The sequence below is a fragment of the Mobula birostris genome, chromosome 3 (genome assembly GCF_030028105.1).
Source record: "Mobula birostris isolate sMobBir1 chromosome 3, sMobBir1.hap1, whole genome shotgun sequence".
NCBI classification, from domain to species: Eukaryota; Metazoa; Chordata; class Chondrichthyes; order Myliobatiformes; family Myliobatidae; genus Mobula; species Mobula birostris.
The window spans coordinates 177118795-177146393 of NC_092372.1; the positions used below are offsets into that span (position 1 = coordinate 177118795).

Sequence of the window (27599 nt, forward strand, 5' to 3'; positions counted from 1 at the left end):
TCCTTATGGTTTGACAAAAGAAACAATCGAAATGCTGACATGACAATTTAGAACAATATGTGATGAATAATTTAAAAAAAAATATTTTGAACAGTACATTTGCATGTACTGTTACCCATTTCCTTGTAAGGAAAACAATGTAATTAATCTATTCATTTAGCAGTTTTAGAGTTAATACATTATTTTCTGATCATCTGACTATGGAAGCTTAAATGAAGATTGCATGCTGGCTTTACTTAACTGAATTTTGTTCTTTAGTTGCTATCATTTTTAATAATAGTCTTGTGTAAAATCATGTCAGTTGCAGCTAATAAAGTATTTTAAGATTTCTCCCAATTCTCAGTTATCAATCAGTGATATTGTGGCTTATTCAGGTACTACTTAAATGTGATGAGAGTTTTTGCCTCGAGCGGCGATGTGTTCCAGAATTCCACCTTTGTTTAGTTTAGATTTGGTTTGCAAGGCTTTTAATCCTACCTGTTTCTTTCTCCAAAGCTATTCTGACTGCTTAGGGAAATTGATCCTTCCTGTTCTGTGCACACGGCCTGAGCCTCAGTTTTATGTAATTCATTTAGGTTTTCTTGCATCCAAAGGAAGCAACTCTAGTTGTTCCTCTGAAAGTGAAATTTAATAATCAAACAATTTGGATAATTTATATAGAATATGATTTACATAAGCTCTTATTTTTATTGATTTAGCAGTGGTTTTGATTAAGACTAGTATTATTGTATTTGTTCCATTAATACATTCTGATATGAATTGCCCATACTTAGAAAACCCACCATGCATTTATGACTATTTAACTGTGCAACTTCCTACACTTGATACTGATATGATCCCTTTTCCCATTCTAGCCTCCTGTACATTTTTCTGACCTTTCCTAGTTATTTTGGTCCTGTACTTTTGTACTTAGACCATAAGACAAAGGAGCAGAAGCCTGCCATTCGGCCCATCGAGTCTGCTCTGCCATTTTATCATGAGCTGATCCATTCTCCCATTTAGTCCCACTCCTCTGCCTTCTCACCATAACCTTTGATGCCCTGGCTACTCAGATACCTATTGATCTCTGCCTTAAATACACCCAATGACTTGGCCTCCACTGCTGCCCGTGGCAACAAATTCCATAGATTCACCACCCTCTGACTAAAAAAAAAATTCTTCGCATTTCTGTTCTAAATGGGCGCCCTTCAATCCTTAAATCATGCCCTCTCGTACTAGACTCCCCCATCATGGGAAACAACTTTGCCACATCCACTCTGTCCATGCCTTTCAACATACTTCAAGGCTACGTTTTAAAATTCTTTTTGTAAGAGTGGAACGTTGCTAAGAGTTGCTGCTTCATAGTTTCAGTGACCCAGATTCAATCCTAACCCCCAGTGCTGTCCATGTGGCTTTTGCAGGTTGTGTTTGGCCCCTCTCGTTTCTTCAAACCTTCCAAGGAAATGCCGGTTGTTAGATTAATTTCCACTAAACTGCCCCTAGTTTGTGGATGAAAAGTAGAATCTCCAGAGAACTGATGGAAATATGATGGAAAACTGATGGAAGGAGCAGTTACAGGGAAAATCAGGAAAGGAATAAAGTTGCTGTGAGCCAACATAGACCTGATGGGCTTAATTGGCCTATTCATTCTGTTTTCAATTGAACAAAGTGTGTTAATATTTATAAATGCATTCTCCCTTTCCCCAGAGAGTAAAATAAGTAGGAGAATTGTTAGTGTTGACTGGTGGAATAACTCGCAGAAAATGCATTGTACATGCTGTGCAGTCATCATTTAATCTAGTGAATATCTAATGCTAACTTTAACAAATATTTAACAAATATCTAATCTAAAGAGATCTTATCAGAGTGGGCCTTAAAAATAAGATTATAATGTGTAATGCTTTTTGGATTGAGCTTCTAGTATATTTAAGTCAAACTATATATGGTTGCAGCTGTAAATAATATGTGCAATGCTAATTTCAAATGGTGCAGTTAGACCAGTGATTTTGCTTAGATCAGGGAAGAAATTGATTTCTGTCCAGTTATTTTAAAATTTTTCTTTCAGTTTTGCTCATTCTGCTGTGAGATTTCAGTTTGACAGTTTTTATGCAGTGGAAGCAAGTTCCATTTGGAAAATGATCACTACCTCTAATGATTATTTGAGCAAAATGTCAATATGAAGGAGTATAAAGCCCAATTTATACTTTTGCGTCAAATGTACGCCGTAGGCACCGCGTACCCTACGCTGTAGGGTGATGTGCACCTCCTCAAAAAAGTAGCTCACGTGTCGTGGCAACGCAGACTGCAGCAACTATGATTGGTCCGCTTGGTAGCATCGCATTTCCTCCTACGCATTTCTGGTTGCTTTTCTCCGCCATGTGTGATGGGAAATAAATGGTTGGAGACGATGAACCAAATCGTCAAATCTACCTGCTGACATCCGAAAATACTTGAAATGCATTTTCTTGTCCATGTCTCTCACGAAGAAACTCAACACAGTGGCATAGAAACCCCACTGCCAACTAGCGTTTTGGTGGTGAATTGCAGAGCGACGCAGACACAACTGTGCATGCTCGCTATGGCGTAAGGCTACACAAAAGTATAAATCAGGCCTGCGGCGTAGCCCGTACGCACAAGTATAAATCAGCCTTAAGGTGGAAGAATAACAGCAGGTAAGCTTGGGGAGAGATCGGGGTAAGTTTTTGTATATCTAGAGGGGCACGAGGTATCGAGTTGTTAAGTGTAGGTTTAAGACTTCTATATCGTATTAGAGTAGAAGTGGCCATTCATTCAAGTATTACTGTGCAATGTATAGTGGGAAATATAGTTAGAAGTATAATACAGACAGAAAACAATTTACCAATTGATGTTAAATGAAGCTCAGGAGCTAAGGTTCTTTATTGTTACTTTGGGGTGTCACTGAATGGCTTCTGTTTTAACACTGAAAGTTCCAGTGACTAAAACTTGAGTGCTGGGCATCCAGTGCAGTTACACAATAATAGTTGAAGCATTGGGTTTGTACCTTTCTTAATTTTGAATGTCGAGGCTAACTTGGGTATCTTTTTGCTAAAGAGAAGCACATAGATCACAAAGAATAGCCTTATTTATGGCACTTCAGGTACTTCTGTGCCAGTGCAGGAGATTTCAAAACCTGGTGCAGTTAAACTCAGGCAAAAGGAAGTTTATTTAAATAATTAGTGCCAAATCAAGCAGACACTTTTTCACTTTTAAGATCCTTCAACAGAACCAAAGGGGTTGGGAGGAAAGTTATTTTTAAGTTGCATAGAAGGTCTTGCCTCCCCACCCCCTCCTTCTGGGCCCAGATGATCTTTACTGTGAAGCAAGGATTCGCTTCTTGTACTTCTTCCAAACTATTGTAGTTCATGTGTTGTTCACAGTGTAATCTGTACCTTGGAGAAACCAAAAGCTGATCAAGTGATCATTTTGTGGAGGGACATTGTTTCAGTGAGATTCAGTGTAGGCTTCAGAGTATGTTGCAGCGATGTTGAATATCCCGTTGTTATCTAACTCACTTTCTCTGAGTGAGAACTGGACATACCTGATGTAAATGGTGTAACTTTTGCGCTCTCCCAAAACTACAGCTTGAACTGCTAGACAAGTCTCGGCTCTGCCGTTTGCAACACATAACACAGACAAAGAAACATAATCACTCTTGAGCTGCAATGATTATCCTTTGTGATTGGGCGAATTAACCCCATGCCAGATTTGATCTCACCCTATCATCTTTCCATCCCTTTTCCCTCTCTGCAATTTAAAACTCAAGATGGTGCTGATAAGTGGCAACTCTGCATGCAGCTTCAATGGAAATCATCAGATATTCCCATTTTGGATTACTGCAGCTAAAATCCACAGACACAGCCATAGGTACTTCAGAAAGCAACATAATTTTAAGATGATTTTAAAAATCTATCGATGCTCAAAATCGAAGGATCCCAGATGGCACTTACAGGTCGTGAGTACAGTTCCTTTTTAAGAAAACAAAAGCGGGGGAGACTCGCTGGGCTGCAGCAGACATCCCACCCTGCAAAAACTCATTTCAGGGAGGTAGCACCTCTGCCCCTCGGTCGACCTCCAAGGGTGTATGTAATACTTTGTTTAGTGATTTTGTCTAATCTGTAAACCATGTTGGGTATATGCAGAAAATGTGACATTAAAATATGTACTTATATTATCATGTTTATTCTATTACACATTTAAGCAAGTCTACAGGGAGTTTGGCCTCATCATGTGTGTGTTTGTCCATTGTCATCGATGAGGAACTTGACACCATTATGATGGTGTTGAGACTAGCGCGTGATTTGGATTAAAATGAGGGGGAGTTGCGTAGCGTCAGCGTCACTATCTCTTCCCAATTCTCATCTGGATCCAGTGGCAAGACAGAGCCGAAACGGCTGGAGATGGGATTAGGCGCAGTAGATGACCAGGACGTCTTCTGTGTCTTGTCCTGCTCTACACGTTCCACAACGCTTGCAGAGACTGCCTCATTGTCTGTTGGACCTTCCATTGGTCTCGTCTGCTCAATCCGCCGGAGTCCGTGTTCACATGTTGGGATTGACAACTCCCTATCTCACCAAGGGTTTGAGACCCGTTGGCTACCCTCACCTGGTTTAGCCGGCTTAGCCGGCTTGTCGAAGCAGTTGCCCGGGGTGTGGCGGCTGTCACATGCAAACAGCTACAGGGAGCCACAGGTGAGAGCTGAGTGCCAGGTGGGGACCAAAGGTGGACAAACCACCTTGAAAAGGACGCGACATGTTCCCCTACCAGAGGTGCTACCCCTCCCCGACACCCCATATACCCTCATCATGTAGGACATCAATAGAGTAGCTCCTTAGCAGCTAGCCAGCTAGTTTAAATAATGTTAGCTATGCTAATGAACGAACAACACTTGCGAAACTCACCTCAACATGTCTTTATACTCTTCCTTCAGTTAGTCCTGACGAAGGGTCTCGGCCTGAAACGTCGACTGCACCTCTTCCTAGAGATGCTGCCTGGCCTGCTGTGTTCACCAGCAACTTTTGTGTGTGTTGCTTGAATTTCCAGCATCTGCAGAATTCCTGTTGTCAACATGTCTTTTACATTTTAACCCACCATGGGTAATAGAAAAGTCAGTGTTGCAAACAGTGCAGCAAGCAACACTGTCATTATTTTTGAGGTCGACTTAAAGCCCGCCCACTGAGAAAACTGATAGGTCTACTTAGCACCAAGAGAGACCAATCAGGATGCTTGCTCTCCCTCTCAAAAAAACCGATTTCCAGGATATTGTATATAATTTCCGGGCGTCAGGGAGCCGCTATCAATATGCGGGAGTCTTGAGGAATTGGTGGGATGTCTGCTACAGGTACAATTGAAATGCAGAGGCCTTAGACTGCCGCAATTCCGACTATCATGGTGGCGAACGTACAGTCCTTAGAAAATAAAATTCATGACCTCAGCAAGATTACCGTACCAGAGGGACATCAGGGACTGCTGTGTACTTTGCTTCACAGAAACATGGCTATCCCCCCACCATTTCAGATGCAGTGCTCCAGCCCTACAGTTTCACCAATCACCATAAAGACAGGTCAGTTGGGTCTTAAAGGTAGAGGATGGGGAGTATGCATTATGATTAACTCATCGTGGTGCACAGTTGTGACAGTCCTGTCTCAATCTTGTTCACCCAACTTGGAGCATCTAGCGATCAAGTGTCATCCATTTTATCTGCCAAGAGTTTTCCACCATTATCCAGGTAGCTGTGTACATTCCACTTCAGGCCAATGTCAGGTAGGCACTGGAGAAGCTGAGCACTGTGATCAGCAGTCACAAGACAGTGCACCCTGATGCCTTCCCTATTATTGTGGGGGATTTCAACCAAGCCAGCTTGAAGTCTCTGAACAACGACCACCAGCGTGTCACCTATGGAACCAGAGGAGCCAACACACTTGATCATTGTTACACCACCATCAAGAAAGCTTTCTATTGCATCCTACACCTGCACTTCAGAAAGTCTGATCTCTTGGCTGTACTTCTACTCTTGATACACGGCAGAGACTAAAGACCGCAGCACCAGTGGTGAGGACTAAGAAGATATGATTAAGGGAGGCAGAGAAGTGTTTACAGGAATGGACAATATTCAGGGATGCATCTTTGAATCTGAATATTTTCACCACAGTTGTCACCGACGTCATCAAGACCTGTGTGGATAGATGACCGTGTGCCTTCGAGAACATACCGGACATACCCAAACTAAAAGCCGTGAATGAGCTAGGAGATTCCTGCAGCTTGATGCACACAAGTCAACAAACCCATATAGATAGCAACACACATCAAAATTGCTGGTGAACGCAGCAGGCCAGGCAGCATCGCTAGGAAGAGGTAGAGTCGACGTTTCAGGCCGAGACCCTTCGTCGGGACTAACTGAAGGAAGAGTTAGTAAGAGATTTGAAAGTGTGAGGGGGAAGGGGAGATCCAAAATGATAGGAGAAGACAGGAGAGGGAGGGATGGAGCCAGGAGTTGGGCAGGTGATTGGCAAAGGGGATATGAGAGGATCATGGGACAGGAGGTCTGGGGAGAAAGACAAGGTGGGGGGGGAACCCAGAGGATGGGCAAGGGGTATAGTCAGAGGGACAGAGGGAGAAAAAGGAGAGTGAGAGAAAGAATGTGTGTATAAAGGATGGTAGTACCTTGCTTTTCTACCATAAGAAATACAAATATTTGGTGGTCACTGATGGCCTGCCTTGCCAACCAGTAAGTTCATGACTAATACCACTTTCCTACCCTATCCCCATAACGTTTGATGTCCTTACCAGTTAAACATTTGTCAACTTTAAATATATTCATTAATTCAGTTTCCAGTAGCTCTAAAGTCCTATGCCTTTGAGGGAAGCCTCATCTGTCTCCAGCGAGAATAAACAACCAGAACTGTGTGTTATTCAGTTGTAGTACCTACTACAACTGAAGGAAGACATCCCAAACTTTATTCTCCATCCTAGTGGAACAACAGTCAATATTCCATGAGCCTTCCTGGTTATCTGCCATGCAGATCTGCAGGCTTTGTGTTTCATTTGAGGGACAGCAAGTTCCTTTGCCATAGCTTTATAAAGGCTTTCTTTCTGAGTTCTTAATTTCTGTGACATATTGTCAAATGTCTTTTATAAATCTAAAAATATAAGCAATATGCGCTGGTTTCCCTCTATCCACACTGGGTAATATTTCCTCCAAGAACTCTAATAAAATTGCAGTTATTTCCTTCAAGCTGAATTAGTGTGTTGTCATAATCAGAATACAATGTAGGCCTATCTAATTCACATAAACACGAGAGATTCTTTCGATGCTGGAAAGTAACACAGGTGAAATTCTGGAGATTCTCAGCAGGTCAGCAGCATCTATGGAGAGGAATAAACAGCCAACAGTTCTTGTGGAGACCCATTCATCAGGGCTGGAAAGGAAGGGGAAAGAAGCCAGAATAAGCAGATTGGGGAGGGGAAGGAGTACTAACTAGAAAGTGATGGATGAAGCCAAGTGAAGGGAAGGTAACTGCTTTCAGTTGGTAAACTGGTCCATGTTCAGTGATTCAGCTACCAGCCTACAGTAGACTATATAACCATATAACAATTACAGCGCGGAAGCAGGCCATCTCGGCCCTTCTAGTCCGTGCCGAACGCTTACTCTCACCTAGTCCCACCGACCTGCACTCAGCCCATAACCCTCCATTCCGTTCCTGTCCATATACCTATCCAATTTTTCTTTAAATGACAATATCGAGCCAGTCTCTACCACTTCTACTGGAAGCTCGTTCCACACAGCCACTACTCTCTGAGTAAAGAAATTCCCCCTCATGTTACCCTTAAACTTTTGCCCCCAACTCTCAACTCATGTCCTCTTGTTTGAATCTCCCCTACTCTCAATGGAAAAAGCCTATCCATGTCAACTCTATCAATCCCCCTCATAATTTTAAATACCTCTATCAAGTCCCCCCTCAACCTTCTACGCTCCAAAGAATAAAGACCCAACTTGTTCAACCTTTCTCTGTAACTCAGGTGCTGAAACCCAAGTAATATTCTAGTAAATTTTCTCTGTATTCTTTCTATTTTGTTGACATCTTTCCCATTGATGCACTATCAATAACTCCAAAAGACTGGAAGTAGAGTAGATACTGAAAGGCTTTTATTAGCAGTAAAATGTGACCTCCACCACGCTGAGTATCTGCCCCTGGACTGAGAGGAGGAGCAATGGCACAATCATCTGTGGGAGGAGCCACAGGAGCAGTCAGCAGAAGGGCGTGTCTGGACAGGTAACCCAGTTACAACATATATATATGGTTTACCACACCTATAATTCGGTGACCAGAACTGTACACAATACTCCAATACTTTTGACTAGGATGATATTGCCACAGACTGTTTCAGCTAGTATGTTGCAAACTGTATACGAAAGTGAACAATCTGGGTGTTCCCAAACCTATGTGACTAGGCACAGCTCAATGCCATCTATAAATTTGTTTATGACACAGATATTGTTCTCAGAATATCAGATAGTGATGAGGCACACAGGAATGGGATAGATCAGCTGGTTGAGTGATCTCACAATAACAACCTGGCACTCAATGTTAGTAAGACGGAATTGATTGAGGACTTCAGGAAGGGGAAGTCGAGGGACACATACCTGTCCTCATAGACGGAATATCAGTGGAAAGGATGAGCAGTTTCAAGTTCCTGGGTAGGAACATCTCTGAAGGTCTACCCTGGGCAAATCATAGTGATGCAGTTACCAAGAAGGCATGGCGGGGGCTATATTTCATGAGGAGTTTGAGATGACTTGGTATATTACCAAAGACTTGGAAATTTCTACAGATGTACTGTGGATAGCATCCTAAAGGCTGATTTATACTTATGCGTCAAATCAACGCTGTAAGTACAGCGTAGCTGCAAACCCTATGCAATGCCTATGCGGATCCCTACGCCGTAGCCTGATGCGCACCTCTCCCAAAATGTAACTATGCGTAGCGGCAACGCAGACCGCAACAACTGTGATTGGTCCGCTTGGTAGCATCGCATTTCCTCCTACACTGCAGTAGCTTCCCATTGGGCGACTGAAGGGCAGGGAAGGAACTCTGGCTGCAATGCTTTACAGGCCTCCGAAATTATGGAGGACACATTTTGATTTTACGAAAAAAGACACTCGCTTTAAACTTGCTTACCCTGAGAAAGACTACCATGACCGTGAAGCCTTGCTAGGGCAGGTGCGCGACGTGCCTGAATTGCAGAACGACGCAGACACACCAATGCACAAGTATAAATGCTCACAACGTGCGTAGGCCACTTGCGTAGGTTATGGCGTCCATTTGACGCGGAAGTATAAATCAGCCTTAACAGGTTGCATCAATGTCTGGTATAGAGGGGCCATTGCACAGGAAGCTGCAGAAAGTTGCAAACTCAGCCAGCTTCTTCATGCACACTACCCTTCCCAGTATCAAGGACATCTTTAAAAGGTGACATCTGTCATTAAGGAGCCTCATCACCTAGGACATGCCCCTACATGGAGGAGGTACAGGAGCTTGATGACACACACTCAACAGCTTTTTCCCAACCACCATCAGTTTTCTGAATGGACAATGGACCCATGTACACTACCTCACTTTTTTTTTGGCTCTCTTTTTGCACTACTTAAATAATTTTTATATACATACATATATTTCGTTGTAAAGTACTGCTGCTGCAAAACAACAATTTTCACAACATATGCCAGTGATATTAAACCTGATTCTGACTCATAGATAAACCAGGAAATTCACTTTCTACTGAAGTCTTGACGGCAGCTTTCAAATCAGATGGCCCTGACCTTTACAAGAAATCAAGATATGACCTCTGTAAAGTTATCAAAGATGTCAAGAGGTAATACCAGTCCAAAGTTAAGTCCCAGCCCAGCCATCAGTTATGGCGGGGCTATAACAGGTTGGAAACTGAAGTTGAGCTGCATTGCTGACAACAGACAGCAGATCTCTTCCTGCTGAGCTTAACATACTCCATTCACACTTTGACTAGAAGAGTGTTGGACTATCACCATCTACCCCAATAGCCTCCAATACACCAGAAACCACAGTCACTTATGGCCACTTAAGATCGGTCTTCCAGAGAATGAAGATGCCAAAAGCATTGAACCTGAATGGTGGTGTGGCCTTGTCCTTAGATCCTGTGTAGATCAGCTGGCAAGGGTATCTGCAGATATCTGTAACCTCTCCCTGGTACAGTCTGAGGTTCCCACGTGCTTTAAGAAGACCACTATCATCCTGGTACTTATGAAAAATAAGGCAACGTGCTTTAATGAGTACTGCCCCTTGGCTCTGACATTCTCCATTATGAAGTGCTTTGAGAGGCTGATCATGCACACTTTAATTCCAGCCTCCCAGATAAACTTAACTCACTGCAAGTTGTCTGCGACCAAAACAGATGGACCTCATCTCACTAGCCGTACATTTATTTTTGGCTTTCTAATTCTCCCGTTCCTCTCCAAAATCTAAGGAGTTTTGGAAAATTTCAAGCATTAAATTGTCAATTTCTACAGCCACTTCTTTTGGGATGTTGAGTTGCAGACTTTTAAGACAGATGGTGCTGATCAGCATTAAGCCCTATTAGTTTGCCTAATATTGATTATCCTACGAAGGTACAAGTATTTAACTTCACTCCATTTTTCACTATTACTACTAAAATATAAGGGAGGAATGATATATCCTGCACTGGAAAATTATATTACCAGAATGACTGAAACAAATATCTGCTTAACTCTGATATTTTAGTTCCTCATAATTATCTTCCCAGCCTGATTCTGCAAGGAGCCAGTGTTCACTTTGACTTTTTTAAAAATCTACTTGAATAAACTAATTTCAATTTTTATTTTTCACAAAAGTTGTAATCATGTTTATATTTTTTGATTTTATTTAATTCTTTTTTGCTGGTATCTAAATTTATCCCAGTTTACTGGCCAACCTCTAAATGTTATATTTTATACATGTTTTCCTTTAGTACAGTACCTTCTAGAATTTCCTTGGTTAGCAAAGGTTGGTTTATCTCCCCATTATAACTTTTCCTCCTTATTAGAGATAGTTATATTGGAAGATTGCTAACCTTCCAGTGTACTATGTGCTCATCTTGAAGTTTTTGCAATGGGGCATTTAGTTCTCTATAGACTTGAACAATCCAGCACCATCTTCCTGCCCTTGAACACGTCAATCATGACAGTGTTGATCTGAGTCAGTACAATAGAGGAACAGCTGAATCATGAAGACAGGCAGGTGATTTGGTCTCACAACCCAAAACTGACTACTTCCTATGAACTCTGACTTCATAAACTCTTCCTTCTCCAGTCCTTGTTAAAGTAATGACCAAGATAAATGTCAATGGATTATACTGAAAAACTAAATTACTTGGTAAAAAGGAGTTCTTATTTCAAGACTTTACTTGAAAGGAAGTGCAAATTGGGACTAATACAAGTGAGAGTATCTTTGCAGGATCACTTCCAGATTGAGATGATCTATCATAGAGTTGTAAAGGCATACAGCATAGAAACAGTCCTCTTGGCTCACTTCTGCCTTGTTAATTCTCACTACCAGCGTTTGGTCTGTTGTCTTCTATACTTTAGACTTTATTGTCGCCAAACAATTGATGCTGGAACATACAATCATCACAGCAATATTTGATTCTGCGCTTTCCGCTCCCTGGATTACAAATCAATAGTAAATATTAAAAATTTAAATGATAAATTATAAATAGAAAATGGAAAGTAAGGTAGTGCAAAAAAACCGAGAGGCAGGTCCGGATATTTGGAGGGTACGGCCTGGATCTGGGTCAGGATCCGTTCAGCAGTCTTATCACAGTTGGAAAGAAGCTGTTCCCAAATCTGGCCGTACGAGTCTTCAAGCTCCTGAGCCTTCTCCCGGAGGGAAGAGGGACGAAAAGTGTGTTGGCTGGGTGGGTCATGTCCTTGATTATCCTGGCAGCACTGCTCCGACAGCGTGCGGTGTAAAGTGAGTCCAAAGATGGAAGATTGGTGTGTGTGATGTGCTGCATCGTGTTCACGACCTTCTGCAGCTTCTTCCGGTCTTCCGGTCTATATCTTGGCAATTCAAAGACTCATCGTTATATATTGTAGGAGTTGTGAGACTGTACCAAGAAGCAATACGCAGTGTTTTAGATATGTCCATTGCTGCTAGCCGTTTAATAACTGGGAGACAGGATCTCATCAAATGGCAAGTTCATTTGGGGCAAAGCCAGTCACACAGAAATACTTTGATCTGTCCAGGGCCTCACTGATGTACGAGGAGCTGGTCATTGCGAGATTGTCCCTTTCTTTAGCACATTCATGATGAATGCTCAAAAAATGTGGAATAAGCTAATTTTTCAAAGGTATCTATAAACTGATTCTTCTAGTTACATTCAAAATGTGAAAGAACAGAGCAGTAGATTTTGTGGATTTTATGAGCATCATGAAACTTTTGTTCTGCTGTGGTGTTATTTCTCCCCCTCCTTTGTGCCTGGTTTTAGTCGTTAAATTTTAAATAGCATCTAGTGACATTAATTTTCTAATCCTGTTGAACTGTAGGTCGTTAATCCATGAGTTTCACACCTTACAGTTCATCCACAATGAAAAACATGGTGCTTAGATATTAAGTAACCTCATTTAATACTAGATCCTTATTCAGATGTTTTTACACATTGAAGTCTTCTAGAAGAATTAATATGGTAAATGTGATATACAATATTGTACAAAAGTCTTAGATATATAATATAACTGGGGTGCCTGAGACAACGTACAGTACTGTATTTGTCAATGTGGAACGGAGAGGTTGTAAATCTGGTGGGAGCACATGATGTTGGGAATGATGAGGATGGAGTGTCATGGGAGGGTTATGGGATGGATGGCAGAGGAGGATGTCGGGGGGAGCAGTGCACAAGTGCAGACACACCCTGCCCTGAGACTGTTTAATTCCAAACAATTGGTTTATTGATCATACAGAAGATCTCTCTGGTGCTTCACTCTTCCTTCCCCTTTTCCCAACTATGGTTCTCCTCTTCCCACTCTCAGTCTACAAGAAAGACTCATATCAGAATCAGCTTTATAATCACTCACATATGCCATGAAATGTTTTCTTTTGAGGCAGCAGTGCAGTGCATGACATAAAGTTACTACAGTACCATGCAGAAGGGACCCTAGCTGTATGTATATATAAACACTTTCTCATGTTTATATGAATATATGTGCCTTAAGACTTTTACACAGTACAGTACACTTGAGCTATCCAGCTGTGAAACACCAGCATCAGGGCATTGATGTAAATTGATACCATTCCTGTACAGAGCACCAGGTGCTGGTCACATCTTACACTTATATTAATGGCAGAGACTCAATATCAGATAACCACCTCCTGTGGCATAAATTTCTATTTCTACTGTTTAACACTTAACTGCCACTTACTAGTAAAATAAAAATGAAAAACAGGATGTGTGAAATAGTGAGCAGTTTGGAAGTAGGCAAGATGGAGACCCACTAAGGTGGATTTAACATTCTCTCGAAGTTGGAAAGCGGAAGGTGGTGGTTTAATTTTTTTTTATATACGTATAGGTTTCAGGAGGATCTTGATCAGCTAAGGAAGTAGCTTGAGGCAAATGGATGTCAATATAAATAAGAGTGAGGTGATGGATTTTGGAAAGTTCATTGAAAGTGGCATCACAGACAGGATGGTGAATAAGGTGTTCATCAGTCTGGTTCACATAGGCCTTTGTCAGTCAGGATAATGAGTATAGGAGTTGGTTCATCATGTTGCAGTTGTATGAATCATTGGTGATGCTGCACTCGGAGTGCTGTGTATAATTTTGGTCACTCTGTTATAGGAAAGATGTGATTTTACTGGAAGTTTTGCAGAAATGAGTTAGGAGCATGTTGCCAGACTGAAGGGCCTAAGTTCAGATGAGGTTGACCATGGTGGATCTTTATTCCTTGGAACATTGCAGAATGAGGATCGACCTTATAGAAATGTTTGGAGTTGTTAGACCCATATATTGGTCTTTTTCCCAGAGTAGTGAACACTAAAACTAGGGTGTGTAGATTTAGGGTGAGGGGAAAAATTTAACAGCGACCTGTGGGGCAACTTTTTCACACGGCTTTCAGTTGAAAACTGTCCTGTGGCATTTGAAAAGAGGAAAGAATCATTGGGGAAGATTGGGAATTGATGTATAGCAAGCACAGGGATGATGAGTGAGTGGGGATTAGTGCAGATTAAGCTAGGTAGGCAATGATGTTTTTGAAAAACTCAAGTGTTTGAAAATTGAAAGGTGGGAAGCCAGAATTGGAGTTGTTTGAAGCTAGATAGATAGCTTTATTTGTCACGTGTACAGTTGCAAGAAAAAGATTGTGAACCCTTTGCAATTACTACATTAATTACTCATAATATTTGATCTGATCTTTATCTAAGTCACAATATTAGACAAACGTAACATGCCTAAACTTAGAAACACAGAAACAATTGTACTTTCATTTCTTTATTGAACGGATTAAACTCATTCACTGTCCAGGCTGGAAAATTTATGTAAAACCTTGTATTTAATAGCTGGTAGAACCTCCTTTAGCAGCAATAACCTCCACCAACCTTTTCTTATAACTGCTGATCAGACTTGCACAACAGTGAGGAGGAATTTTAGACCATTCCTCCATACAAAACTGTTTCAGTTTATCAATATTTTTGTGATACCTTGCATGAACAGCCCTCTTCAGGTCATGCCACAGTATCTCACTTCGGTTAAGATCTGGACTGTGACTTAGCCATTACAAAACATGAATTTTCTTCTTTTTAAACCATTCTGTTGTTGATTTACTCTTGTGTTTTGGATCATTGTCTTCTTGGATCATCCAACTTCTACTAAGCTTCAGGTGATAGACTGCAACTCTGACATTCTCCTGTAAAATATCTTGATACGATTTTGAATTAATTGTTTCCTCAACAATTACAAGCCGCCCAAGTCCTGAAGCAACAGAGCAGCCAGCCCCAAACAGTGATGCTCCTTCTACCATGCTTCACAGTTGGGATGAGGTTTTGGTGTTCGTGTACAGTGCCCTTTTCTCTCCAAGCATAGCAGTGTGCATTTCTCCCAGAAAGTTCAACTTTTGTCTCATCTGTCCGCAGAACATCTTCTCAGAAGTGTGTGAAAGAACCAGGTGGTCCTTTGCAAATTTGAGATGTGCAGCAATTTATTTTGGAGAGTAGTGGTTTCCTCCGTGGTGTCTTTCGCTGAACACCAATCATGTTCAGTGTTTTTCTTATGGTGGACACGTGTTAGCAAGTTCTAGAGATTTCTGCAGTTCTTTTGCTGTTAACCCTTGAGTTTGTTTTCACCTCCTTCAGCATTGCACATTGTGCTCTTGGTGTGATATTTGCAGGTTTCTCACTCCTAGGGACAGCAACAGTACTGAATTTCCTGTATTTGTAGACAATTTCTCTTACTGTGGACTGATGAACACTCAGGTCTTTAGAAATGTTTTTGTAGCCTTTTCCAGCTTCACGCATCTCTACAATTCTTATTCTAGGGTCCTCTGAAAGTTGTTTTGATGGACGTCTGTGCACATAAACAGATCTTTCTTGAGAAGAGCAGACTCTGTCAGTAACCTGATTTTGTGTGTTTTTTTTTGTAGGGCAGGGCATCCTCTGTAACCCACATTTCCAATCTCATCTCATTGATTGGAACACCTGACTCCGAATCCCTTTTGTAGACAGCGTTAACTCAGAGGTTCACATACTTTTTTCAACCTAGACTGTGATTGTTTAAATTGTGTACTCCGTGTTGACAAGAAGGTATACAATTGTGTGTTATTAGTTTAAGTAGATTGTGTTTGTCTATTATTGTAACCTTAGATGAAGATTAGACCACATTTTATGAGTAATTAATGCAGAAAATCAGGTAATTGCAAAGGGTCCCAAACTTTTTCTTGCAACTGTATATCAAAACATCCAGTGAGAATGCATCGTTTATGTCAGTGGCCAATACAGGCTGGGAATGTGCCTGGGCAGCCCGAAAGTTTTGCATTGCTTCTGGTGGTGATATAATATGCCTAAAACTTACCACCCTACCCTCTATGACTTTGCAATGTGGGAAGAAACTGTAGCATCCTGAGGAAACACACAGAGCCACAGGGAAAATCTCCTTACAGACAATAGCAGGAATTGAATCCTCATTGCTGGCACAGTAAAGCATTGCCCTCAAATTTACCTGGTCCATTTCTGACACCTTCATCCTCTTTCTCGATCTTTCTGTCTCTATCTCTAGAGACAATTACCTGGACTATAACTCTTCCCACCCTGTCCCTTGAAAAAATGTCATCCCTCCTTCTCTCAGTTCTTCCATATCCGCCACATCTGCTCTCAAGATGAGGCTTTTCATTCCAGAACAAATGAGATGTCCTCCTTCTTCAAAGAAAGGGGCTTTCCTTCCTTCACCATCAATGCTGCCCTCACCCACATCTCTTGCATTTCGTGCATGTCTTCCCTTACCCCATCCTCCCACCACCCCACCAGGGATAGGGTTCCTCTTGTCCTCACTTACTCACTTACTACCCCACTAACTTCCATGTCCAGCACATAGTTCTTCGTAACTTCTGTCATCTCCAATGGGATCCTCCCCCCCCCCACCCCCCCGGCTTCTTGCTCTGTCTTCTCACCATTTTTTTTCTAGTCTTGATGAAGGGTCTTGGTTCAAAACTTCAACTGTTTACCTTTTTCATAGATGCTGCCTGGGCTGCTGAGTTCGTCCAGCTTTTTGTGTGTGTTTCCAGTTTATTTCCTGGTATGAGAGAGTTCCTGTTATGAGCGACTCAGTGAGGTTTACCCATATTCCTGCATGTTTAGATGATTGAGAGTGATCTTATTGAAATGGGGATTAACAAGGTAGATGTTAGGTATACGAATAGAGATAGGGTAAATGCAAGAGGCTTTTTCTACTGAGTTTGGATGAGACTAGAAATATAGGTTATAGGTTAAGGATAAATGAAATATTTAAGGGAAAGGGAACTTGAGGGTGAACCTCTTCACTGAGAATGTGGAACGAACTGTCAGCAGGTGGATACGGATTGATTTCAACATTTAAGAGAAGTTTGGGTAAGTACATTGATGTGAGAGGTATGGAAGGTGCAGATCGATGGACTAATCAGATTAATGGATCGGTGTGGACAAGATGGGCCAAAGAGCCTGTTGCTGTGCTATAGTGCTGTATAAATTTAACTTTCCAGAGAGTCTGTTTCTTCTAGGAAAGTCTAGGGTAGGATGCATAGTATATGATGATTCTTTGTAACTCTGTATACAAATGGCCCGAAGCATTGTTGATGATCCTGGCCACCCATCCCACAATCTCTAGGACCCACTACCATCAGGAAGGAGGGACAGGAGCATCAGGACTAGGACTATCAGGCTGAGTAACAGCTTCTTTTCTCAGTCTGTGAGACTAATGAATACCCTGCCACCATCAAAGTCTCATTACTAGGATAGCGAGCTGTTTACTGTTTATGTGTGCTGCACACTGCACGCCTGTTGGGTTACATTTTAATTAATGGTAATATTTTGTTATATGTGCTGTGTATGATATATGTTTTGTGGGTGCACTGTGGTCCAAGGAAAAATGCCTGCTGAGTTTCTCCAGCACTTTGTGTATGTTGCTTTGGATTTCTCATGTTTGTATATATCAAGTTCAGGTTTAATTGTTATTCAACCATACATGAATACCTGTGAATGCTGTCAAATGAAAGAGCATTCCTGTGGGGCCAGGGTGCAAAACACCGTGCCTATTGTCCTACACAGCACAAAGCACACATAGCACATATAATTACGATAGCAGTAAACATACAGTCACAAAAAAAACCCCAGGTTCCTGTGTGTCACGTCCTGCAGATTGATGTTGTTGGCAAGAAGAAGCCAGAGGCAGTCCAATCATCATGCGGTCATGCAGCCCCAGGTGAATGCAATCCAGCTTGGCTTCCACAGAGCATACACTGGAGGGCAGCAGCCATGGGAGGGTCCAGCCCGCAACACAGCATGGATGCTTGCTGTGCGTCTCATCTGGGCAGCTGCAATAGGCGACTCCATGGCATTAGATCCTGGTCTGTGCACTAACCGAGGCTATGCAGCTTGTAAAATCATAAGGAGCATTGATGCACTGGGTAATCCGCTTTCTTTTTCTCCCATGGTAGTGTAATTTAAAACTAGAGGACATTGATTAAAGGTGAGAAGGGAAGGATTCGAAGGGGAACTGAGAGGCAAGTTTTTCACGCAGAGAAAGATAGGTAAATGGAATGAGGTGCCAGAGAAAACTAGAGGCAAGTACTGTTAGAATGTTTAAAAGACATTTGGACAGCTACCTGGATATGAGCCAAACAAAGGCAAACACACTGTTGTTCTAGTCCATGAACCAGTGAATCGGACTTGCAGTATTATACATTACAAATGTTGAACAGGGTCTTGCGATCACAAGAGAATTGTCCAAGACGGTGATTTGCATGGTGTGTTGGACTGCTCACTGCCTCCAACACTTTCCTCTAGTCAGCGGCAACACAGTCTGCAACAAGTCCAGCTCCTTCACTAACAAGCAACTTGCTAGTGGGGTAGATCTGCACTGCCTGGTGTTCTTGATATCCAGCAGTGTCTTGTGATCATAAAAAAGACATAAAGGAAAAACAATTGCACCTTTGTCTGGACCAGAGAGTCTGCTACGACCAGGCACACTGCCATCTTACTGCAAGCCTCATTATGTACAGTCAGATGACAATAAACTTGGACAGGGTAAAAACTATTATCCTAAAATGCTATTTAGGGTTGAGCAAAAAGAAATTAATTTCATTCCTTCACCTTACAGTGTTATACTCAGTTGAAAAACTTTAGAGTCTGAGCTTGATAATTTTTTGAGTACAGTGGGAATCAGAGGGTATAAGAATTAGCAAAGAAATACAATGCAATAAATTGTGGCATTATTATGAGCAGAGCAGGCTCAAGGTGCTGTAAGACCTACTTGTCCTGCTTTCTTAGAAGTTGCACAATAAAAACAGTTTTCTTGTATTATAGCAGTACTCAGTCTTTCTTACACAAGTTTCTGGAAGGAAGGTACCATCATAAATGCCTAGTGTTTCCTATTTAATTTAATAATTTCTTAAGTCTCAAGTTATCAGCGACTAAGCTGAATGTTACTTAATGGGTGAGTGAGGGGGATTCATAACATTTTCATGAGCGTTTTGTGTCACCAATACTTTTGACCTTGAACCCTGTTGATAGCATTAGATCAGAACACTTCCAATTGCATTCCCACTTCATCAGTAATATTGTAAGAGCGTTGCAGATAATCACTTGAAAAGCATAATTTATTTAATTTGATTGATTATATCAAAAATGATCATTACAAACATTACAAACAATTATTGACGATATGTGTGTGCTTTTCCACCACTCTGTTAATTCTGGATTTTTCAGATTAATATAGTTCTGAAAACTAGGGAAGATCTAATTTAATTTCAACATTAAAAGGGTTTCTGGCAAATTAACTCATTTACAATCCAGTAAACCAAAATTATGGATAGTGAATGTAATGTTTTCATTACTGGTTACCTAATAGTCTTGAGAACATCAAACATTGAGCATTGATTAACAGGAAAAGTTTAATAAGTTGCAAAACATCCCAACAATACAGAAATTGTCATCTTGTCACCTTTGAAGTGCGTATGTAGTTGAACACATTGTGCAGCATCTTCTGATAAAAATGTATTTCATTCCAACATATTGAAAAAAGATGAATAATTAGAATGGAAAGAAGGATAAGTGGTTGCTGAATTCTTAACTTAATCATATTTCCTATTCCAACACATAGCCCTCTCTTATTCCTACTGTGCCTCTTGAATATTTTGTTTTCTTTAATGCCATAGTTTATGACTTCAATTTGAAATGTCATTGTTCTGTTAACTTCCTTGATCGTTAAAAGTGCCAGTAGTTATCTTAAGAGACATTTGCCATATGAACAGCATAGGGCTGTTTCACAGCTTGTATTACTGGTAAGAACAAATATTTGTAGGGAGTTCATTGTTGAGTAGACATGGCTGAGCGCTCTCTGTTACCTCTTAACTTCAGCACAGTAAAAAAAGTAGGAGGGCTATGTGATGCTTGAGGAGATTAAAGCTGAGCAATAATAAAAGGCATGCAGAAAGTATGACTGAAATAGTCACTGACCAAGTCACCTTTTGGTATTTTTTTATTGAAATAGCAAGAAAGAAAACATTTGATGCTATTAATTATAATGACTGAAAGGCATCATCCCTTTGGTAATTTAAGATTGCTATGTACATCTTTAGGAGTAATACATCTGGTATGCAAAGATATTGGTACAAGTATAATTGGTTTGGTGAATCTGGATGCACAGCATTTAAATTTTGTAAGAGAAAAAGTGAAAATATCTTCAGAACAACAGGCCAATAGAAATTAGAAACTTTTTATACAGTAGTCACTTTTGTAATGACTGCATTTTGCACATTTTGGGGATGTGATAATGTGAGAGATGAAGCACATATTACCAGAGCACTAGGAGGAAGCCCCCAATGCCCAAAAAAAGCCATGGGATTTATGTCCACCTACAGGGTCTGAGAAATCTAAGACATGAGCATAGTTTTTGTGTAGCTATCAGGTATAGTTTTGTTGAACTAGGTTCTTGCCCATTACATCCCTCCATTAACTTCATTCATTTTTTGGGCTCTGGACCTTGGTGACAAAGTAAACATTTGTTGTTCATTCATAATTGCCCTTGTGCAGAGTGTCTTGCTAGGCCAGTTCAATGAGAAATGAGGATCAATTGCATTAATTATTCAAAGAAGTAATGAAAGGAAGTTTTTTGAAAACATTGATTTTAAGAGTGAAGGCTAATTCAAGTTAATGTGCTGAATGTAATTGCAGGAATTAAGCTTCAGTACCCCATGCAATTCCTCACCATGAGCTTTCTACATGTGCAAAGCCAATTAAATAAATATATCCATATGAAAACGTGATCTGTTTCTGTGAACGATAATGTCACTTCCTGTACATATGTGCCACATATGTACACAAATGTGTGTGCATCATTGCCTGAATATTAAGTATAGGAATATCTATAATTGGAAACCAGCTGTGGACTAGCTTTGTATCACTCTTGGGATCTTGCAGGTTTGCCGTTCAATGAATCTCCATTCATGTTCTGAAGGTTAAAGTGTTACATTGATTTAGAAGAGTTACGCTGAATCATTTCTTGGATGATAAAGCTTATGAGCAATAATAGTACAAGTTATATGTGCAAAACTGACAGAGATTTAATTCTGGTTATAAATGCTTGACACTCCTAACATTTATTGCAACATACAGCAAGCAAAAGTGCTAAGTTTCAGAATTCTGATCTTCCTCAAATAATGAACTGTTTCTTGTATCTATTATTGCAAAGTTTCTGAGGTTTTTAAATCAAAGGTTTTTCTTGTTCCATTACAGATAATGGATTTATACCAGACACACTGCTGGAGGATGTGATGAGAGCCTTGGATCTGGTGTCAGAACCTGAATAGTATGTGTTCTCTGTGTTGTTATGATTTTGAAAAGCTTCCTTTATAGTGTGTAACAAAAATAAAATTATAGTTTTCCCTTTACATTTCTGACAGTTTTTCATATTAATCGGCAATATAGATGCATGCATGAATATTTTGACTTAACTGTATAGTAATATTAATTTTTTACACAAATGCTTTATTTTTAACCAGAGTCCAACATTCATCTTGGTGGTTTCTTCTACCATACCTCCTTGCAGGGAATCTTCCGCTCCATTAGCAATGTTTTGGCTATTTACAGCCATCCCTATAGGATTACTCTTATCCATGATCCGTGTACTTCAGACCAAAATAATGGCTTAACACCTAAAAATTCTGATACACATTCATTACATTTTCATTATTTATCTAGTGTGTTATTTACTAAAATAAACTGCAAAACTGTACTTTTCTTCTGATCCTAAAAAAAAGAATGTACCACAAAAGATCAAACATAACTGAGACTAAGATTAAAGCTCTTACTAATTTCTGGTTCAGTTTTGCTCCCACTTTGTTTTGGTTTAAAGATTTTTTGTTAATGCAACCCTGCAATCATAATTCAATCAAAAAAAAACCCTTCTCAAGCACAACATACAATGTACGTTTTAGGTGGCTAATGAGTTCCAAGAAAGGAAATTCTGTGTTCTAGCTGAATGATTCTTATTCCATTTTTGCTCTTGGCTGCACTCTTGGCATTACTGTAAATTCTAAATTTCTCTCAGCAATAGATAGGATACAAAACGTACTTTTTACATCAAAAATGCTGAAATGTTGAAGAACTTATTGAAGATGTATGTTCTAGCCTCGATAGCTTGATTGCTTCTATAATATAAAGATCGTCACTTTCATGTAGGATAACTTTTATGAAAATTTAGTACATTTCAACTTTGAATAAGTCAGCTTAGCTTCTCATCAGATGAGTGGTATGTTGGAGAGACAGGTTAACAATATGTGTAATAATAGAAGTACCACAGTTTAACGAGAGTTTAATAAAGGCGTTACTTGTGATTTAATACAGCAGTGTGCATAGTGCCTGTAAGCTTTTAAACTTGCATAGTAGCCTGCCAATATGGAAATATGTAACAAAGTGTCCAAATTCTTGACAAAGCTCGCTAAACCAAACAAGGCAACATCATCATGTGTGACGCTTGTTTTCACAATCTTGCGATAGAGGTATTTCAGGTGAAGTCATAGATTTGAAATAAATGTTTTGTCAATATTTGTCCCAATGACAACTCTTAATTAGAAGATACATATACAAAATTATCAGTTAGGATTCAAGTTGTATTTTAAACAAAGCATGTCCAATGTAATTGAGTTACTTAATTCCAGGCATTGAATTATTAAATAGTTTGCTGAATAAGATACTTTGGGATTAACAGGAAAGGGCGATGTAACAGAGAAGCTGCTGAAGTATAGCATATAAAACCTTTGATATAGCTCAAATTAACTTTCATGAAAAATATGCCAAGCTGTTATTGTGACCATCTTTTTACCAGTACTGTTTATTTTGTTTTTACCAATATTACTGTTCTCATTAATGTATGTTGCTATATGTATGGATATGTTGGGGGCTTGAGAAAAAGGAGTAAGCATGGTGTGATGATTTATAATGGTATGATATGCCATTGAGAATAAAAGTAAGGTTAGAAACTTTTAAAAATGCTCTAAGCTGGGTGTCAAATCAAGATATCTGAATAAAAGAGGAAACTTATAATTACAAAAAAAAATGAGTTCAGGAATTTTCATAGAACACTACAGCCCTGGAACAGGCCCTTCAGCCCATCATGTCTGCACTGATCATGATGCTAATATAAGCTGCACATAGTCTAAATCAATCTATTCCCTGCCTTTCCATGCATCTGTCTAAATGCCTCTTAAATGTCATTATCATGTCGCTATCATACCCTGGTAGTGCTTTCACCACCACCCTTGGCAGTGCTTTCCAGACACCTACCATGCCGTGGGAAAAAAAAAGCCTCAGACATCTCTTAAAATTTAGCCAATGCCTTCCAGTATTTCCCAAATACTGAAAAAGACTTTTACTTCAGCTAATCCAAATTATTTTGGACACTGTTATGTTTTGTAACCCTAAAATATAAAAAAACGAATTGAAAGGAAACACAGAGCCAAGAATTAATGTATGTGTTTTGTTTTTTTACTTTAGCAAGATGTATGATGTGGTGGTGTAATGACACTTGCCATTTATGTACTTTTACATATAACCTGCAATGCATTATGTAAACAACAAAGAATGTTTAATCAAACAATATATTTGCAATATTACTGAAATATTAAATACAGAACTCTCATCCCTGCTTGGCTACAGGTTCAACTTAATATAGAATGCATCTCAACTTATATACAGTTGCAAAAAAAATTTTGTGAACCCTTTACAATTACCTGGTTTCCTGCATTCATTATTCTTAAAATGTGGTCTGATCTTCATCTAAGTCATAATAATAGACAGACACAATCTGCCTAAACTAGTAACACTCAAACAATTGTGCTTTTTCTCATCAGTACTAAATACACCATTCAAACAATCACAGTTCAGGTTCAAAAAAGTATGTGAACCTGTAGGGTAATGCCTTCTACAAAACCTGTTTGGAGTCAGATGTTCCAATCAATGAATACTGAAGGAGGTGTAAAAAAAAAACCAAGGTAACAGCAAAAGACCTGGAGAAATCTCTAGAACTTACTGAAGTCTCTGTCCACTATAAGAAAACCACTGAACAAGAAATGTTGTTCATGAAAGGACACCATGGAGGAAACCACTGCTCTCCAAAAAAACAGAAATTGCCACCTGTCTCAAGTTTGCGAAAGACCATCTGCATGTTCTACTGTGCTTCTGGGTCAATGTTCTATGGACAGATGAGATGAAAGTTGAACTTTTTGGTAGAAATGCACACCGCTATATTTGGAGGAAACAACAAACTGCACACCAGTACCAAATCCCATCCCAACTGTGAAACATGGTGGAAGGAAAATCATGGTTTGGGTCTGCTTTGCTCTGCTGCCTCAGGACCTGGACAGCTTAAGGGAACAATGAAATCAAACTTGTATCAAGACATTTTACAGGAGAATATTGGGATAGCGGTCCATCAGCTGAAGCTTACTAGAAGTTGGATGATACAGCAAGACAATGATCCACAACTCAAGAGTAAATCAACAACACAATGGTTTAAAAAGAAGAAAATTTATGTTTTGGAATGGCCATGTCAGAGTCCAGACATTATTCCAATTGAGATGTTGTGGCATGACCTGAAGGAGGTTGTTCTTGCAAAGTATCCCAGAATTATTGATGAACTGAAACCGTTTTGTATGGAGTAATGGTCTAAAATTCCTCCTCACCATCGTGCAAGTCTGATTAGCAGCTGCAGGAAACATTTGGTGGAGGTTATTGCTGCTAATGGTGGTTCTATTAAGTACAAGGGTTCATATACTTTTCCCAGCCTGGACTGTGAATGATTAAACAATGTGTTCAATAAAGACACGAGAAGTACAATTATTTGTGTGTTAATTAGGTTGGGCAGATTGTGTTTGTTTATTATTGTGACTTAGATGTAGATCAGACCATATTTTATGAGTAATTAATGCTGAAAAATAGGTAATTGAAAAGGGTTTGCAAATTTTTTCTTGCAACTGTGTGTGTGTATAGATATATACACATGCATTCATGTATAACGCACAGTATACTGGATAATACAACTACTATATAGACAATTACAGCATAGTAAGTTTTAAATTGTCCCATTCAAACCTAAAGATATAATTGCTGAGGAGGATTTCTTACTCTTGTGGGATAACGTCATTCCTGACAAGGAAGGGTCTCTCTACCTGGTAGGAGAGACTTGTGGCTGTGAAACAGTCTCAGTTTCTGGGACCTCCTCTGTGTTGATTGTAGGAGTTGACTCTGGTTCTGACAGCTCTCAACACCTTTCTTTTGGACGTGATGGTATCCTGAACAGTGCATAGCAAGCTTCACTGGACGATGTGAATCATGATTGTGTGTGTGTGTGTGTGTGTGTGTGTGTGTGTGTGTGTATGTGTACGTACGTACGTACAGTGTCTAAGGTCACTATTTCCTTTACTTTTTGGAAAACCACTTCACACTGCTCTGTTGTCCATTGCCACTTCTTTTCAATCTGTAGTAATGGGTTCAAGAGGTAGAGCACAGTGGCCAAGTTTGACAGGAACCTCTTATAGTGGTTGACAAATCCTCAAGAGAACCGCAACTGTGACTGGTCCTCCACCACTGCTTGTATTTTCTCAGCACACTGTGTAAGTAATCCTTGTGCCACATTGATGCTTGGTTTAATGAATTCACACTTGTGGAGTTGTACTCTGAGCCATAATCTTCTAATCTTTTTAACACTGTCTTTAGATTTTGGAGATACTTCTTTGTCATTCTTGCCGATAATAATGTAGTCAGGTAACACTGAGAGCCTGGGCAGCTTTGCAGCACTGGGTCCGTGGCTTTCACCAGAGTGCAGGTGCAGATGCTACTCCAGAAACAAGCTTATTATAGTAATAAAGCCCTTCGTGAGTGTTTATGGTTAGAAGTTGCTGAGGATGTTCTACGAGTCTGTGGTGGCCAGTGCGATCATGTTTGCTGTTGTGTGCTGAGGCAGCAGGCTGAGGGTAGCAGACACCAACAGAATCAACAAACTCATTCGTAAGGCCAGTGATGTTGTGGGGATGGAACGGGACTCTGACGGTGGTGTCTGAAAAGAGGATGCTGTCCAAGTTGCATGACATCTTGGACAATGTCTCCCATCCACTACATAATGTACTGGTTGGGCACAGGAGTACATTCAGCCAGAGACTCATTCCACCGAGATGCAACACAGAGCGTCATAGGAGGTCATTCCTGCCTGTGGCCATCAAACTTTACAACTCCTCCCTTGGAGGGTCAGACACCCTGAGCCAATAGGCTGGTCCTGGCATAATTTACATATTACTATTTAACTATTTATGGTTTTATTACTATTTAATTATTTATGGTGCAACTGTAACGAAAACCAATTTCCCCCAGAATCAATAAAGTATGACTAAGTACTTAGGATTCTCTTCCATCTCGATCTGTAAGTCGGTCTCAGCTGTCCACTTTGCTGAAATGTCTTCACAAAACTTTGCAAAGATATCCTCTATCCTGGGCAGAAGGTATTGGTGTACTTTCAGCACTGGGTTGATGTTGACCTTAAAATTATAACAGATCCTGACAGACCCATTCTTTTCGGCTACTGGGACCACTGGTGTCGCCCATGGGCTCCACTCAACTTTGGAAAGCATTCCTTCAGCCTCAATGCGATCTAGCTCACTAGCTACTATATTGGGAATGGTATAAGAAGCCAGACGAGCTTTGTAAAAATTAAATGTGATATTTTCACTTAGTGCAATTTTACCCTTGATATGCTTGAGTTTTCCAATACCATCCTTGAACACTGCTGTGGCATCATTCTGTCTTAATTCACTTTCAGCTGGCTCAATTACAGGGCATATGGCATGCAAATGGTGGATGGATCGCCAATCAAGTTGTATTTATCTAAGCCACTCATTCTCCCACTATGCTGGCCTTCCTGTTTTTACCACATTCAAGTCCAATGTGGCTTGCTTGTTGCAATATTTTACTGTTACTAATGTCATTCCCACAGGAGTTATCTTTTCTCCATTGTAAGTTCTCAGTTGGATATCTGCAGGCTTGAGTTCAGTATCTTTGAAATGCCATTTAAACTCATTTTGTGGAATGACTGAAACAGCCAAGCTGGTGTCCAGTTCCATTTTAATTAATTTGCCATTCACTTCAGGTGTAAGTCAATTTACTTTTCTGTTACTTTTCATATTATAAATCTCAAGGCCATGCTGTCCAATGTCCCTCAGACTATCAACAGCATGCAGATTAGTACCTTTTTTGAAACTGCAACTTGACATTCTATCTATTTCTCTTCCCTAGGCAGTCCACTCATTTTTGTCTGCCTGACGTGCTGTTTGTATGTGTCCCGCT

General features: G+C 40.1%; 1 protein-coding gene across 3 annotated transcripts in view; it reads left to right on the forward strand.

Moving 5' to 3' along the window:
• Positions 1 to 27599, forward strand: part of mindy3 (MINDY lysine 48 deubiquitinase 3) — a 120867-nt gene that overhangs the window by 80394 nt on the left and 12874 nt on the right. For all 3 annotated transcript variants that reach the window (XM_072253736.1, XM_072253737.1, XM_072253738.1), the window contains one exon: positions 21501 to 21573. In XM_072253736.1, coding sequence (XP_072109837.1) covers positions 21501 to 21573 — 73 coding nt within the window. The remainder of the gene's footprint in view (positions 1 to 21500; positions 21574 to 27599) is intronic.